The sequence below is a fragment of the Lampris incognitus genome, chromosome 14 (assembly GCF_029633865.1).
Source record: "Lampris incognitus isolate fLamInc1 chromosome 14, fLamInc1.hap2, whole genome shotgun sequence".
NCBI lineage: Eukaryota > Metazoa > Chordata > Actinopteri > Lampriformes > Lampridae > Lampris > Lampris incognitus.
In genome coordinates, this window is record NC_079224.1 from 14,217,282 (window position 1) to 14,231,252 (window position 13,971).

The 13,971-nt window shown below is 45.2% G+C and overlaps 1 protein-coding gene across 2 annotated transcripts; it reads right to left on the bottom strand.

Annotated features, from left to right (window-relative positions):
- Nucleotides 1–286: 286 nt before the first annotated feature.
- Nucleotides 287–11,335, bottom strand: LOC130124224 (tropomyosin alpha-4 chain-like). Of its 2 annotated transcripts, XM_056293677.1 has the most exons (9): nt 10,924–11,335; nt 8,101–8,226; nt 3,006–3,139; nt 2,457–2,574; nt 2,259–2,329; nt 2,000–2,075; nt 1,558–1,620; nt 1,403–1,472; nt 287–636 (listed from the first exon to the last, which is right to left on the bottom strand). In XM_056293677.1, the coding sequence occupies exons 1-9, from the start codon at nt 11,035–11,037 to the stop codon at nt 554–556; spliced, it is 855 nt and encodes a 284-aa protein (XP_056149652.1). In that variant the 5' UTR covers nt 11,038–11,335; the 3' UTR covers nt 287–553. The 2 variants fall into 2 exon arrangements, with proteins under 2 accessions (XP_056149652.1, XP_056149653.1); XM_056293678.1 differs by lacking the exons at nt 8,101–8,226; nt 10,924–11,335 and adding an exon at nt 4,585–4,900.
- Nucleotides 11,336–13,971: the final 2,636 nt, after the last annotated feature.

Below are 13,971 nucleotides of genomic sequence, written 5' to 3' on the forward strand. Positions count from 1 at the left end.
TTTGGTCGACACAAACTTGCGTGGACTGGACTTCGATGGGAACAGGGCTGGGTGCACCATGGAAGAGGTCCTTATAGAATCATTGCCCATTATGCGTTTATATTGTTTCTTTATAGATAAAGACCATGTCCATAGCTGCAATATGAAATATTATAGAGGTGAATTAATCTCAAATCCCCCCCTTCACTCTATTGCTGTGACTTAGGGCTGACACCAATTAAAAGCATCCAATATGCCACATACTAGACACTGGCAGGATACACAGTTCACACCACATGGAATCCAATTTTTTCATCATCACCATTACCATCACTTTTATTATTTGCGCTCAGACATATGTCTACAATACAATTTAAAGCACCGAAACTGAATGTCAATCATTGGTATGGCCAAAAACCATCGAAAACATAAATATAAAAAGGGGAATATGGGTTTTCACTACCAAAAACAGAAAACTGTGTTAAAGTGGCTGGAATGTAGGAAATACATTTTCATGACACTTTAAATAACTTTGGGCCGTTTGCTCTTCAGATTTCTCATTCTTCTTGACATTTTACAAACTGTTCAGCTCTTGCAGTGTTTGGTCCAGCACTTGATGCATTCCCAGGTTTTCCTCTTTCGCAGTAGATAGGTTTTCTGTAATAAATAGTGGCAGATATGAATCGTAACAATACCCAAGTTAGAAGACAGATCAATCAATCCATTTGATCAATGATGGTGACTGGTGTTTAGTGAACTTTCCCTAGAGGACCATAATGCATAGCATTGCATTTGACCTTGTTTTTTTAAGCCCTAGTACCCCATACTATATCTTTTATGGATAAATAAGGCCATGAGTTGGCAAAATGTGTAATGACCCAGAGACTAAAAGAAAGACTGGCAGAGCACAGGAAAAGTAGAATGACAGCACATTTACAAACAGTAAATTGAAAGGACAGAAGACTTGAGTAAATAGAAATCTTTATTGAGCTAAGTTTGATAGCAAAGAAGTAGGAAGGAGCAAGTGCACAAGGAGAAAACAAGATGAAAATATTTCAAGAAAAGGCGTGAGACAGGTAAAAGGCAAAAGATACAACAGGTTCAACGCATGGTTTACAAGGTGTTCATATCATTGAGGGCATGATCCAGCTCCTCACTAATAGCCTTGTATTTCAGCTTCTGAGTGTACAGTTCGTCTGCAGGTCAAAGGTCAGGCAGGGCATAGAGGAAGCAGGCGGAGCAGGTTCAAGGAGAAAAGAGTAGCGTGGCACAGAAGCAACAGTGAACCAAGGGAGAGATGAAAACGGAGAGAAAGTTAAAAACAAGTTTGTAAGAGAGTAACAGTTGAGTCAAGAAATACTGCACATAGATAAGAGCAGAAAGTGAGAAGTTAAATCAGATTTGTAAACCCGAAGAAACGCACCTTCTAAGTCATCTATGGTCTTTTCCAATTTAGCTACAGTCCTCTCTGCAAATTCAGCACGGGTCTCCGCCTTTGGAAAGGAAACACTCGCATATTAACTGGACATTCATTTGGAGGCACCATGCACTTGTCTGAAAACAGGAACCTGTGCCCACCTCTTTTAGTTTGTCATTCAGCATCTTGATCTCCTCCTCATATTTGTCTTCTTTTTCAGAGTACTAAAGGAGTCAGATAAATTATTCAATTACTTCATGAAAAGGTGCATTACACATCGAATGTAATATACAGCAGAACTCCTCAAAAAAGAAGATGTAAAAATGAAAGGATGCATCGGACGGCAAACATCATAAGTGAGCTTGCTAATCTTTTTTTTTTATGAGAGGGGGTTCATCCACCTATCCAACTTCATGAAAGGTCCATGTGCACTGCATCAAAACCAGGGTTTTTAAAAAGAAACGACTAACTGTTCCATTATACATCAGCACTGCTCTGAAAAACGTATACAGTGAAATATACAAGCATACACATACAGATATCTTTCCATGGCTAAATTATTTATTGATCATTAATAATTACAGGATGAAATTAAACACTTGCCTTATCAGACTGAGCCTCTAGAGACTTAAGATTGTTGGTAACATTCTTCAGCTCCTCCTCCAGGTCACCGCACTTGCTGTGTTAACATGAAATACATCATTTATTTATTCCGTTATCATTGAGTCGATTGAATTTTCCACAACAAATAAATGACTATTAGAGATCAGAACACAAGATACACAGAAGCCGTTATCTTGTTTGTCGGTGTAGTACTGACAACATGACAGACAAACAAGATGCTCGACAGAATTATGCTTACAGTTCTGAAATTTCTGCCCTCTCCTCTGCTCTCTCCAGCTCACCCTCAAGGATTACCAGCTTACGGGCAACCTGAAATAAAACAAACAAAAAACAAAGTCAATGCCGAAGGAAAACAAAACAGAAAATGCCCACCTTATTCACCCTTCCGCAAAGTTGACAGTGAACTAAAAACGCGCTGAATTTCTCCTCTCCACACCTCCTCATATTTGCGGTCAGCCTCCTCAGCAATGTGTTTGGCTTCTTTGAGTTGCATCTCCTGAATCTCCATCTTCTCCTCGTCCTTCATTGCTCTGTTCTCGATCACCTTCATGCCTCTGTGGATGGATAAACAAAGGATTTCACTTCAGCCCAGTACAAATACCTCCGAAATATCTAGTCTGCCATCTCACCCTTCCTGCAGAGCAAAATCTGAAAACGTTTGCTTTAGCCAACACCCCAAGTATCAAAATGTTTAACAATGATGTGTGATAGGAATTTTTATTGATTATCTATGTTACTGACTTCACTGGGTTGCAATCCTTTTTTTTGCAATTCCATCAATTCAAACATGCACGGAAACTGCAAATTACTAATGGCAGAACATTCACAATAGCTACATTTATAGACCGAGTATGATAAGTCTTGTTTTGTTTTTTTACATTTTGGAAGTAAATCAACTGTCTGGATTTATTGACTCGACCTATTCCCAAACCTAAACCTGATTCTTGCTGAATATAACGTGGGGCAAACTAGTATCGATTCTAACCGTTCGCTCTCATCTGCAGCTTTTTCGGCCTCCTCCAGCTTCTGCAGGGCCGTGGCCAGTCTCTCCTGGGCCCGGTCCAGCTCCTCCTCCACCAGCTGGATCCTACGATTCAAAGATGCCACTTCGCCCTCAGCCTAGGAACACACACAGAGGTCAGAGGTCAGTATGGATGCTCTTCACAATTGCAAAAGGCCAGTTTACTTCTTTTTTTTTTTGGCCAAACAGCAAATTAACATATTTTTTACATTTATTCCGTGGTCTAAAATAGTATTTTGGTAGTCTTTTTATTATGGTAAGGCGTAACGTCTAAGACTAAATCTATAATAAGTTTACTTAACACCAATTGGTTATAAGTAGCGCTGGGCAATATGGAAGATTATTATCACAACGACTGTAATAAACTTTACATGTTATCATTTATATCACACAAAATATCTGCCGACATATTAACAAATACCATGTTTAAGGCTCCAACTGAGGTTCATCACATTGAACTGTTCGGCAAAGTATAATATGGCACCCAAACTAGTTTTCAAGTAATACGCCACAAATGATTTCCAACCTCGGTTTGTCACAGATCCTCATTTTCACAAATCCAGATGACAAAACTGTGCATCACAATGGGACAATATCCAAACTCCCTCCCAATGCAATACTACTGAAGGACGGTAAATGATAATATTGAATCATCCGCCGGCCTCGTGCCATACATGTCATCCATTCATGGGTGAAAACAGGAGTTGTAGGCCAGTGGAACTAAGGGGTACGACGTGTACTTCAACAGACTGTATTGTGACTACGTCTGACAAAAAAACTAACTTGTGACAACAGCTCAGGCGGCCTTGCAAAGTGTGCTGATGTGTCTCAATGGATGACCGATTAAGCCTCAACACCTGACGGGGTTCTCAGCGCTGCGGCTCCGCGCTGAGCAGACGTGTGTCGAGAGGCTGTTTGGGGGGGATCACAGCTCGCCTGTCGGCGGCCTGTTTCCTGTGAGACTGATAGCGCAGATAAACACGTCTGCTGCCCTCTTTCCTGTGAGGGCCGAGGAGGAAGGACGGCAGCTCGTTCTCTCAGCCCTCACGTGTGGGGTGGGGTGGGGTGGGGTGCGGGGAGGAAATACGCCTCTCACACAGAAGTCAATTTGGTGACGAAGGGCCCTTGGCGCTGGTGCCTGACGTGAAAGTGGCACGTTTTCAAACGCGATCGGCACCATTACCAACATTAACGCGTAGTTTAAAAAAATAAAAACCTAAAGTCGGAAGTTACGTCGGCGTCGCCACGCCTCGCAATAAACACAGGGCGACGGCGGTTTTAACAGCCGAGACTAACGAGGCCATCTTCACACAGCCCCCAGCCCCCCCCCCGGGCGGCTTGGCTGGCATAGTTAACTCCTGAGGGCGCTAGTTAGCTAGCCTGTTAGGTAGCATACCTGTCCGGACATGAGTAGGGAGATTGCCTAACCGTGAACAAAAAAAAAGGTTTTAAAAAGAAAATAAATCTAAAGATGAACCCAATAACACAACAACACGACGTTCAACAGCCAACTTAATTCAATATGAACCACGGCCAATCTCACGGTTTCTCGCAGCTCTTTCTCCACATCCAGCTCCCTCTGAACGGCCAGAGCGCGGTCCTCCGCATCATCCGCCTGTTGCTGCAGCGCCTGGATTTTCTTCTTCACTGACTCCATGTTACGTTATCCGGGCGCGCTCCAACTACTGTCGAAAGGCTCGACAAAACTGCTTTCGAACGCGATAACGTGTCTGTGCCCAATAGCGGCAGCGTTTATCGGGGATGAAGGGGCGCTGGAGTTACAGCCGACACGGTTAATTAGAGGAAAACTTTGTTAGGGAGGAATTCAAGGAAGTGCGAGCCAGCGGTGGGACAGGGAAAAGGGCTGGGACTTTTCAGGAAATTTATGGCCACATCCACCAATCCCAGGAAGAAGCTCGACTCAGATGACATCATAGCTACGCGAGGAGGCTCCCTGCCGGGTTTTTTTTCTTCTTCTTCTTTCCCACAAAAGAGGTGTGTAAGGCTCCGGCTCCACTGTTGTGGACTTATATGGCAAGTGTAAGGTGTTGCTTGCATTTTTATGTACTGATTAACTCTGTGTGTGTGTGTGTGTGTGTGTGTGTGTGTGTGTGTGTGTGTGTGTGTGTGTGTGTGTTGAGTTGTTTGTTGGGCGCAACCGTGACGAACCATGACGAACATAACCAGGACAGGTTTTTAAGGTGGGTTCAGGGTGAAGGTTGGGATAAGAATTAAGATCGGTTTAGAGTACGGGTTTTGGGCTAGCCATGGAGTTCTGTCAGTTCAGCTGAGATGTTGAAGTGAGGGTTAGGGGCTTGTAGGCAATGACGCCCCTCACAAGTATTGAAAAATGTGCGTGTGTATGTGTGTGTGTGTGTGTGAGAGAGGGAGAGAGAGAGAGAGAGAGAGAGAGGGAGAGAGAGAGGGAGAGAGAGGGAGGGAGGGAGGGAGAGAGAGAGGGAGAGAGAGAGGGAGGGAGAGAGAGAGAGAGAGAGAGAGAGAGAGAGAGAGAGAGAGAGAGAGAGAGGGAGAGAGAGAGGGAGGGAGGGAGAGAGAGAGAGAGAGAGAGAGAGAGAGAGAGAGAGAGAGAGAGAGAGAGAGAGAGAGAGTGGGAGGGAGAGAGAGAGAGAGAGGGAGAGGGAGGGAGGGAGAGAGAGAGAGGGAGAGAGAGAGAGGGAGGGAGAGAGAGAGAGCGATAGAGGGAGAGAGAGAGAGGGAGGGAGGGAGAGAGAGAGAGAGAGAGAGAGCGAGAGAGAGAGAGGATGTTGAACTATTGTATCTGAATCTTATGTAAGTCATGACCCAGTTTAGTGGGTTCAGATTACATATGGCTGTGTTTTTGGTCTGTGTGTGCGTGTATCGGCGTGTTTGAAAGGGGGGGGCGAGAGAGAGAGACAGACAGACAGACAGACAGACAGACAGACAGACAGACAGACAGACAGACAGACAGACATGTACGTACAAGAGGGAGACAGGCAAACTGTCTTACAGAAATTAAAGGATGAAATATCCAGAGTTTTGTCTCTTGGGTACTGCCTTACAAAATGGTGGATATTACTCTGAGGCAAAGTTTCTTGGCTTGCCACTGGTTGGAATGTAAATGGACTTGGTTGCAGACATGACCCGCAGCCGTTGGGCGGCGACACATTCCTTCAATTCCTTCCTGTTCACCAGTGATCTCTTCTGAATGTATATTTTCTTCATGAATATGTATGTGGCTGAAATGTATGTGACCCGATATTTTTTTTTCAAGTGGCTATTTAACCACACACAGATCTAGCCAGTTCTGAGGCGATACTGGATGAGAAGATGAGCGATGTCAGACAACACCGCAAAACAATTGGGACTTGTCTCCTGTTGATTGATGTATGGGAGGGGCACAGAGGTCATCTGTGACAAAAGTCGTTTGTAAACTAACCTTTGACCTTTGACACCTTATCGCAAAGGCTTTCACTGGGTCATTCTTCAGCCCGTGGCCTATCTTCATTTGACACAAACATATTTCCACTCTGTGTCACGCTACATTGGACATAAGTTGACGTACCATGCAGCTCTTGAAACATTTCAGTTTTTAAACAAGTCTTTTTTGCTATCTGCTATTATCATGACCATTATTATTGATATTCTGTCACAGAATTGTTGGTAAATAGGACAACTTCTTCTCCTTCTCCTTCTCCTTCTCCTCCTCCTCCTCCTCCTCCTCCTTCTTCTTCTTCTTCTTCTTCTTAATTTGACTAAATTTCATTTCCACTCTCTTGCCTGACTGAGGTCCACTTGTAAACCAATACATGGCAACATATCTGTTGCAGAAGGCAAAAAAGAACAAAGTCTTAACAGACCTGTCTGTATCTGTTAAGACTTTGTTTCTGTGCCGTAGGAATATAGATCTGTTTGTGTGAAATGGTTATTACAGCCTGTAATATTCGACAAACTGGTCCTCTTTATAGGAGCACGGTCATTCACCAGCGTAGGTTATTCGGTATGGCCGAACAGAGGGGAGTGTAATATCCCCACCGGAAAGGCCCGGAGCATTGATTTCATTAGACACTGGAGTGCGGGCTTCTCTGTTTGCTTAAGCTGCATTCCTCGGATGCCTGGGCAGCTACAGGCTAGCCGAGCGCCGTCTCCGGCTGCTGCTTCACATGTAGCTCTGCTGTAGACCTCCGCGAGCCGACAGCCACTTAACCGTACTGAACTCAACAAATGACCGGATTCACAGATAACACGGTTCGCCACAGCTACAGGACCTTATCGGTGACGTATTTTAACACGGTCCGTAGGGGGAGATTAAAAAGAAGACCTTCTGGTGGGTCAGTAGGTGTTGAAAGCAACTTGAAAGTGTAAGTTATATCAGCTTTCATGGGGACGGCTCTCCCGTTTGACACGCGGAGAGCAGCAGTTGGGCGGTGGTACGGCCCGGCCTCTCGAACACACTTCATTCTTGGTAGTAGCCTTGATCCTGTAGGAGTATTTTTTATTTGTGATCTTGTGTTTTTTGTTTTTGTAAGATTGGATGTTTTGTTTTGTAAGTCGGCATTTTGTCATCGCACACCACTTACAAATGAAATGCCCTTCCTAAAGTGTACTTTTTTTATTAGCGTATTTAGCTTTTTGCTGCTTTTTTTTGTCCCTGTAAGTAACCTAACCTGGCCTAAACTAAACCAAACTAAACAGAAGGGAGTTTGGTTTTAGTTGAGTAAGTCCATAAATTGTCCATAGTGGGGATGTTTTCAGCGAACACCATACTGAAAATGAGAAGATATGACTTGTGACTGTCAAATGACTCTTTCCTTCCCTTAACTAATGGATTGATGGAGTAAAGTTGCTGTTTGCACAGCTGGACTGTGTCATTAAAGCTAAATCGGATCACCTCTTACAAGTTTAGTTTGGTCGACTGACCCCTGCAGACTTGAGCAGGACTCTTTGATACGCATAAACACCTTGTGAGTTAGAGTGGTCAATTTGACAGCTTAAGTGTGTGTGTGTGTGTGTGTGTGTGTGAGTGTGTGTGTGTGTGTGTGTGCACGTGCGCACGGGTGTGTGTGTGTGTTGGACTCACATCTGTGGCCTTTTTCTCCGACAGCTCCAGTTTCTCCTGAGCATCCTTCAGGGCCTCGGAGTACTTGTCCAGCTCATCCTCTGTTCCCTTCAGCTTCTTCTGCAGAGCGAGCAGCTCGTCCTCCAACTAACGGGAGACAGACCAACACACAACTTAGGGATGTGAACAAGTTCATTTCCTCACAGCTGATTAATCGGCGGGTGGTCAGCGCGGTTCATCGAATAATCGGCATGCGTGTACACAATGGGGGGGGGGGTGTTGTCACGTTTTTCCATCAACAAGCAAGCTGAGTGGAGATACACATGATACTCTGATACGTGTTAGAAGTTGACTTTGGTCCCCACAAACGACAACTTGATTATTCGATTTCTACGACCCATCCATTGTGCAACAGGGAGTCGGGAAGGATTCAACAGCAGAGAGGCGCCGTGTGACGTCATGTAGCAACATTTAACCGGGGGGGGGGGACTCTGTGTTTTCTGGAGTCGACTCCTCGACACCATTTAATCTAACCAGGGCAGTGTCAGAACCATAGATATAAGGATGTAGTGATGGATAAACCCACTAATTGTAGTCTGTCCAACTTTAGAGTTGCTACAAATCAAGCGAGTGAAGCGGTATGTAAGAAACGGAGTCATCAGTCAAAGAATCGACTCCAAAGCATTTTGACTCTCGGATTCGTTGTTCTAGAGTCGACCCCGGTGCCGTGGCTTGTTGGATTTGAAGTATCGATCTGAGTCAACCCCCCCCCACAACATTTAGTAACATATGGCAGACGGCTCATTTTCTCAGACCCCATTCTGTTTTTCCATTTGAAAAAACAGTCACCTCAAATAATGTCTGTGGTTGGCACAGGGAAAATCCACCAACCATTTCATTAGGTGAGTTAAATGCTATCTTTTAGTGGCATGTATATGAATTTATAAGCCGTAATTTTCTCGCAAGGACCCTATTGCTGACGGGATGCTGACCGCTGGGAGTCTGACCGTAATTTGCCGCCAATGTAATGACCCAACAAGCCAGAGATTTTACTGGCAGCGTTGCCCTTGTGAGCGAATTATGGCTTCAAAATTTGTAAGGATTCAACCATAAGACGTGAATCATCCACAATCCTGTGGCTGATTTTGTCCTGCAATGTGTCAAGACATCCTGGGCCACTCCACAGCTGTGTAGTTGGGGGTAGAGGCTATATGAAAAACATTTGTTATGCACTATAAGATGCAATTAGTCATTAGCTCTGACAAAAACATGGGAAATTTCAGTGTTTGACTAAACAGTCGAGTTGCTGCGATCTTTTCAGATGTCGTAACAATTCCTGGAGGAGATAAGCTCTTCTGTTGTTTGTCAACTGAGGGGGACTTGAAAGGCTTATTAGTCAAAGCCTTCAGATCTTCGCCACTTAGCAGGGTCGCTTATGAGTGCTCTAATGAAAGGGCATGATTAATACCGACCCAGATTTCCCCCCCGTTGTCGTTGGATTCTATTCCTAGTGTATAGATATGGAGACTAAATCACTGTTGTATATTTTCAGTGCCTTCTGTAAGCCTCGCCGAGCTCTTGTGTCCATCCCATTGGGGCCAAGAATAGCAAAGTGAGCATCACTTAGCACAGCTTGACTCACTGCCATCCAAACAAACCAAAGAGCTCCACATCATCTTCTAGGATTTCACGACGACTGTCTCTTGATGTCAAAGGCCTGCTGCGGGTGCGTATGTGCGGCGTGAGTGACAACTGTCTTGTGCTGTCCAAGAGCGTGATTAGAGGCATCAGCCATGCGAGAGGGGATTCCTTCCATTTGCATTAGCGTAGATCCTGGCTTTGGTTTGGTTTACCAGCTCTCCGCTCTCTGGCATTCCAGTCGTACCACCACGATGACACCAGCTCCCTGTGTGCCATTATTACCTTTATTTAGACGACGCCTCATGCATCCTATTACATCTCCAGACTCTGCTTTGTTTGTCTCAAGTGGCTGAGGGAAAACAACACCGTCAGGTCTGTCCTTAAAATAACAGTCTGCCATGAATTCACCAGCCTTTAACTCTACCATGCCATATATGGACAAGGCAACGTTTGCACCAGGTTGTGAGGCTTGCAAGCAAAACGCTGCAGGATCTTATTCGGATAGGGCTGCTGGGTATTGAGTTATCAACGAGTCCTGTCATTTCCACTAAGATAAGGGACAGTGCAACAGCTGCTGTTGTGCGGGGGTTTCAATCCTTGTAGCACCACTCAAGTAATCCACCTGGTGCATCGTGGGTAAAATTTTGACCAGCCATCACTCATTGTGTACAAATGCCCCTGTAGGCATCCTCCACCTCCTCCTGCCCACCCAAAGGCAAAGCCTGGGGGTTCAGTATCAGCTGCTGTCTGTCTGTATTTCTGGTTGTAACATTTGGTGCTTTGGGAAATACTTGACATTTTGATTGGGCTCCACCCATCAGACCATCGTCCTTTTAATGATGGCTTGTTTTGTTTTGGTTTTAGATAGCCCTCAATAACAAATAGCTGCTGAAATGGCTAAACCAAGACAATTAGATGTCAATGTGATATGTAGTGAGCAAAATGACTGTAGCCCTTTTATACTTAAAATTAAGGTTATGAAGTGAAATTCATTCCCTGTGATGTAGTCGTCCATTGGATGAAATTAGGATAGCATATAACACAAATGAAATAATTTTCATGCAACAATAGGTACTATACATCATTTACAAACTTTTTCAAACAGGTATTTTTTTGAAGTTTTCATCAGAAAATCAAATATCATCCATGAATTACTTAGGATCCTAACCTGCACCTCCCCAAATCCTACCAGCCATATCTCACCTGTTTGCATTTATCCTCCGCTGCCTTCTTGTCGGACTCGGCCTGTTCAGCCCTGTCGATGGCATTCTCCTTGTCCAACTTCAGCATCTGCATCTTCTTCTTGATGGCCTCCATGGTGGCGGTTTGGTTTCAGTGACTCACGGGCAGCAAGAGAGGAGATTTTATGGAGCGAAACTCTGGCAGATGTTCAGAGCAAGATCCTCAGCTTCCCTTTTACGAGAGCCCGGGGCTGACACAGAGAGCAACCGGCAGATGGGAGAGGAGAAGAGAGGAGGAGAACTGCCGAGAGCCGAGCGAGCGAGCGAGCGAGTGGAGGAGGAGGAGAGGAGGATGCAAACTGAGACTCAGCAGAGCTCTTTGTGGTTTAAACCTAACTGGAGGGTTTGGAGACGGCCCCGGTCCCTAGTGACAGCCCTTTCCCACCGTTTACCCCCTTCCGCCACTCCCCACCTTGGCTACCCCTAGAACTTAGTGTTCACCCCCTCTTCTCCCTCCCCTCCCCTCCCCTCCCTAATCTAAACCTCAGCTCTAGAAGGCTCGCCATGGAATGGCTTGGTGTTGACGTCCTGGCAATACTCACCCTATCTCCTTATTTGGATCGTGGTTTCTTTTGCCTTCTAACGGGAGAAGAATAACAGATAGGGGGGGTTGGGGTGGAGGGAGACGGTGCCAGAGTTTAGACACCAAATGGACATTGCTCGCGTGTTTAGTAGCAGAGCAGCGATATGAGTTACTGAACAATGCGTTTGTTCTGTCGGCCCCTGCATCCATGCGCCCGGGTTCTCATGTTATTACCGAGGAATGCTAGCATTGATGTTAATACCAGAGTTGGTTAGAGAGGACATAGTTGTCATTCTACCGCTGAGTGAAATAGAGCTGTATGGAAAATGATCCAGCCAGGGAAAAATTAGGGGAAAGAACCTACTGCAGATCCTCTGCATCCAGCAGCAGCTTTTACAGTCAAGCTACAAAGACAGGACCCACCGCTCTCCTGCAATTACAATCCTCTTAATTACTACTGGTCCAGCAAACCTGCACTTAGCTCCCTTTACTGTTTTCTGTAATTTCAGTCGCGTCCAAAGCGTATAATATAACGGCGATTGTTAACTGATTGGTACTTGCATTTGCATGGTGATTAATGGGGGAGTAGAATGCATGATTCGGTTTGGGAAGGTGTGAGGAAGGAAGTTGCCATGACACCGAAAAAGAAAGAAAAGGCTGACTTTCATACATACATCCATACGAACAATAAAGTCACCTTACAGGGGAAAACAGACGTTCGGACCGTGTAATTGCTCAGTTTGCTGTAATTGCAATTACAGTAAACTGCCTCCCAAAGAAAGCGCCTTGCCTCGGGAGGAAGAAAAAAAAAAACAAAACAAAGGGAAAGAAGCAAGGAGGACGACCAAAGCAACGAGTGATCCGGGCAACAGAAAGTAAATCAAATGTGAAAACTACACACGCAGGGGCGTTGACGAAGGCAAAACACAATGCATCTATGATGGTGTTCCCAAAACGCAGATACCACTTTGTTGTAGTGAATGACTGTATTGTCAGTGATTATAATGTGAGTATTGGTGCCCATGCCAGTGTTTGTGTGCATGCCGGTGGGTATGACTATGTGTGAAACCGTGTGTGTGTGTGTGTGTGTGTGTGTGTGTGTGTTCATGCGTATTAGTCAGGGTGACATCACCACTGATGGGTCTGTTCTCTGGTTTTGCAGCTCTCCAGCTTACCGTACCAGCTGCCCTGGCTAAAATTATAACCTGCAAGGAAAATCAGAGAATGGTCAGGGGTTTAAATAATGCCCCTAGGATGAACTGGGAAAGATGCCTTAAGATAAGTAAAAGCCAGCGGTCGACGGCATTCAAATGTTGACTATTAAACACCTGTTGGGCTTTCCCTCGTGATGGCAGGGATGCTACGAGATACGTAAATAAGATACAAAAAAGCAACATCATAAGTCATTGCTAAACTTAGAAGTGGCCAAGTTTTTTTTTATGTTCTATTGTCTGTTGTCTTGGGTTCACCAAGCTAAAAAGGACAGATTTCCCACTTTGTTGGTGCTTTTTCAACCAGTGACTGTTCCCATGATGGAGGATTAGGGGTATCACCAAAGCTAACGCTAACCCCGAACGCCACACTTTAGAGGCAGAGCTCCATGTCTGACGTAGGCTGGTGAACTGGTCACTACCCACATTGTCCTCAACTAACCAGAAGTTGACCCTAGCAGGCCCTGCAGATGTTTGGCCACACAGCAGCCACTGACTAGGAACATGGGAATGAAAACTACAAGAAGAGCGGTTAACCTGATTTATGATTAAAAAAAAAAAACCTTTGTTTTTGCTGCCAGGTATGTGAGACGCGAGGAGCAGGCGGCGTAGCCACACACACACACACACACACACACACACACACACACACACACACACACACACATTTTAAAATTCAGAAAGAGGTAGAGCCACCTCACAGCACATGGATTAAGACTGTCCTGTCGAAGACACACTTTGTCTCGGTTGACATCTGAGACGAGGCAGCCGTAAAGGTCTCAGACGTGGAAATCTGCTAGATCCATGTCGTTTCGTTGGCCGCATGTGGACATTAAATGATGCTTTTCCCCCCACCCATTGTCCAAAACAGGTGGGCCGAGGCCGTCCTCGGTGCCAGGTAGAGGATATATGACGTGCTCCGGCCCCACGTTCATGAAAGCGGGTTAACAGCGCGGCCTGCAGCGATATGACTGGTGACTGTGTCGAGGCTGTACCTTATTTGGTGTGTCGAAGAGCTCGGTTTACACATTGTTCGGGAGACACATCGCTCAAAATGCAATTCTGACGCTTCGACACGTTAAATATTTATTTTGGAACAGCAGCGTTCCCTGATATTTTCATGCATCTATCAGCTGATTCGGGGGGAAGGGGGGGAGCAAAAAAATGTTGTCCTCTTCAGCCTGTATATTGAGCAGAAAAGGAGCTTGGACCAGTACCAGTAGAGGAGGAGCATCAAGAGAAATAGAAAGAGGTGAGACAGAGAGGGAGGGAGAGA

Excerpts from the sequence above, each read along its gene's own strand:
- LOC130124224 (XM_056293677.1), bottom strand. The coding sequence starts at position 11,037 with ATGGAGGCCATCAAGAAGAAGATGCAGATGCTGAAGTTGGACAAGGAG. Across the intron at positions 8,227-10,923 it reads CGGAGGATAAATGCAAACAG|TTGGAGGACGAGCTGCTCGC; the intron begins GTGAGATATGGC and ends GTCTCCCGTTAG. Across the intron at positions 2,076-2,258 it reads AGGGCAGAAATTTCAGAACT|CAAGTGCGGTGACCTGGAGG; the intron begins GTAAGCATAATT and ends ATGTTAACACAG.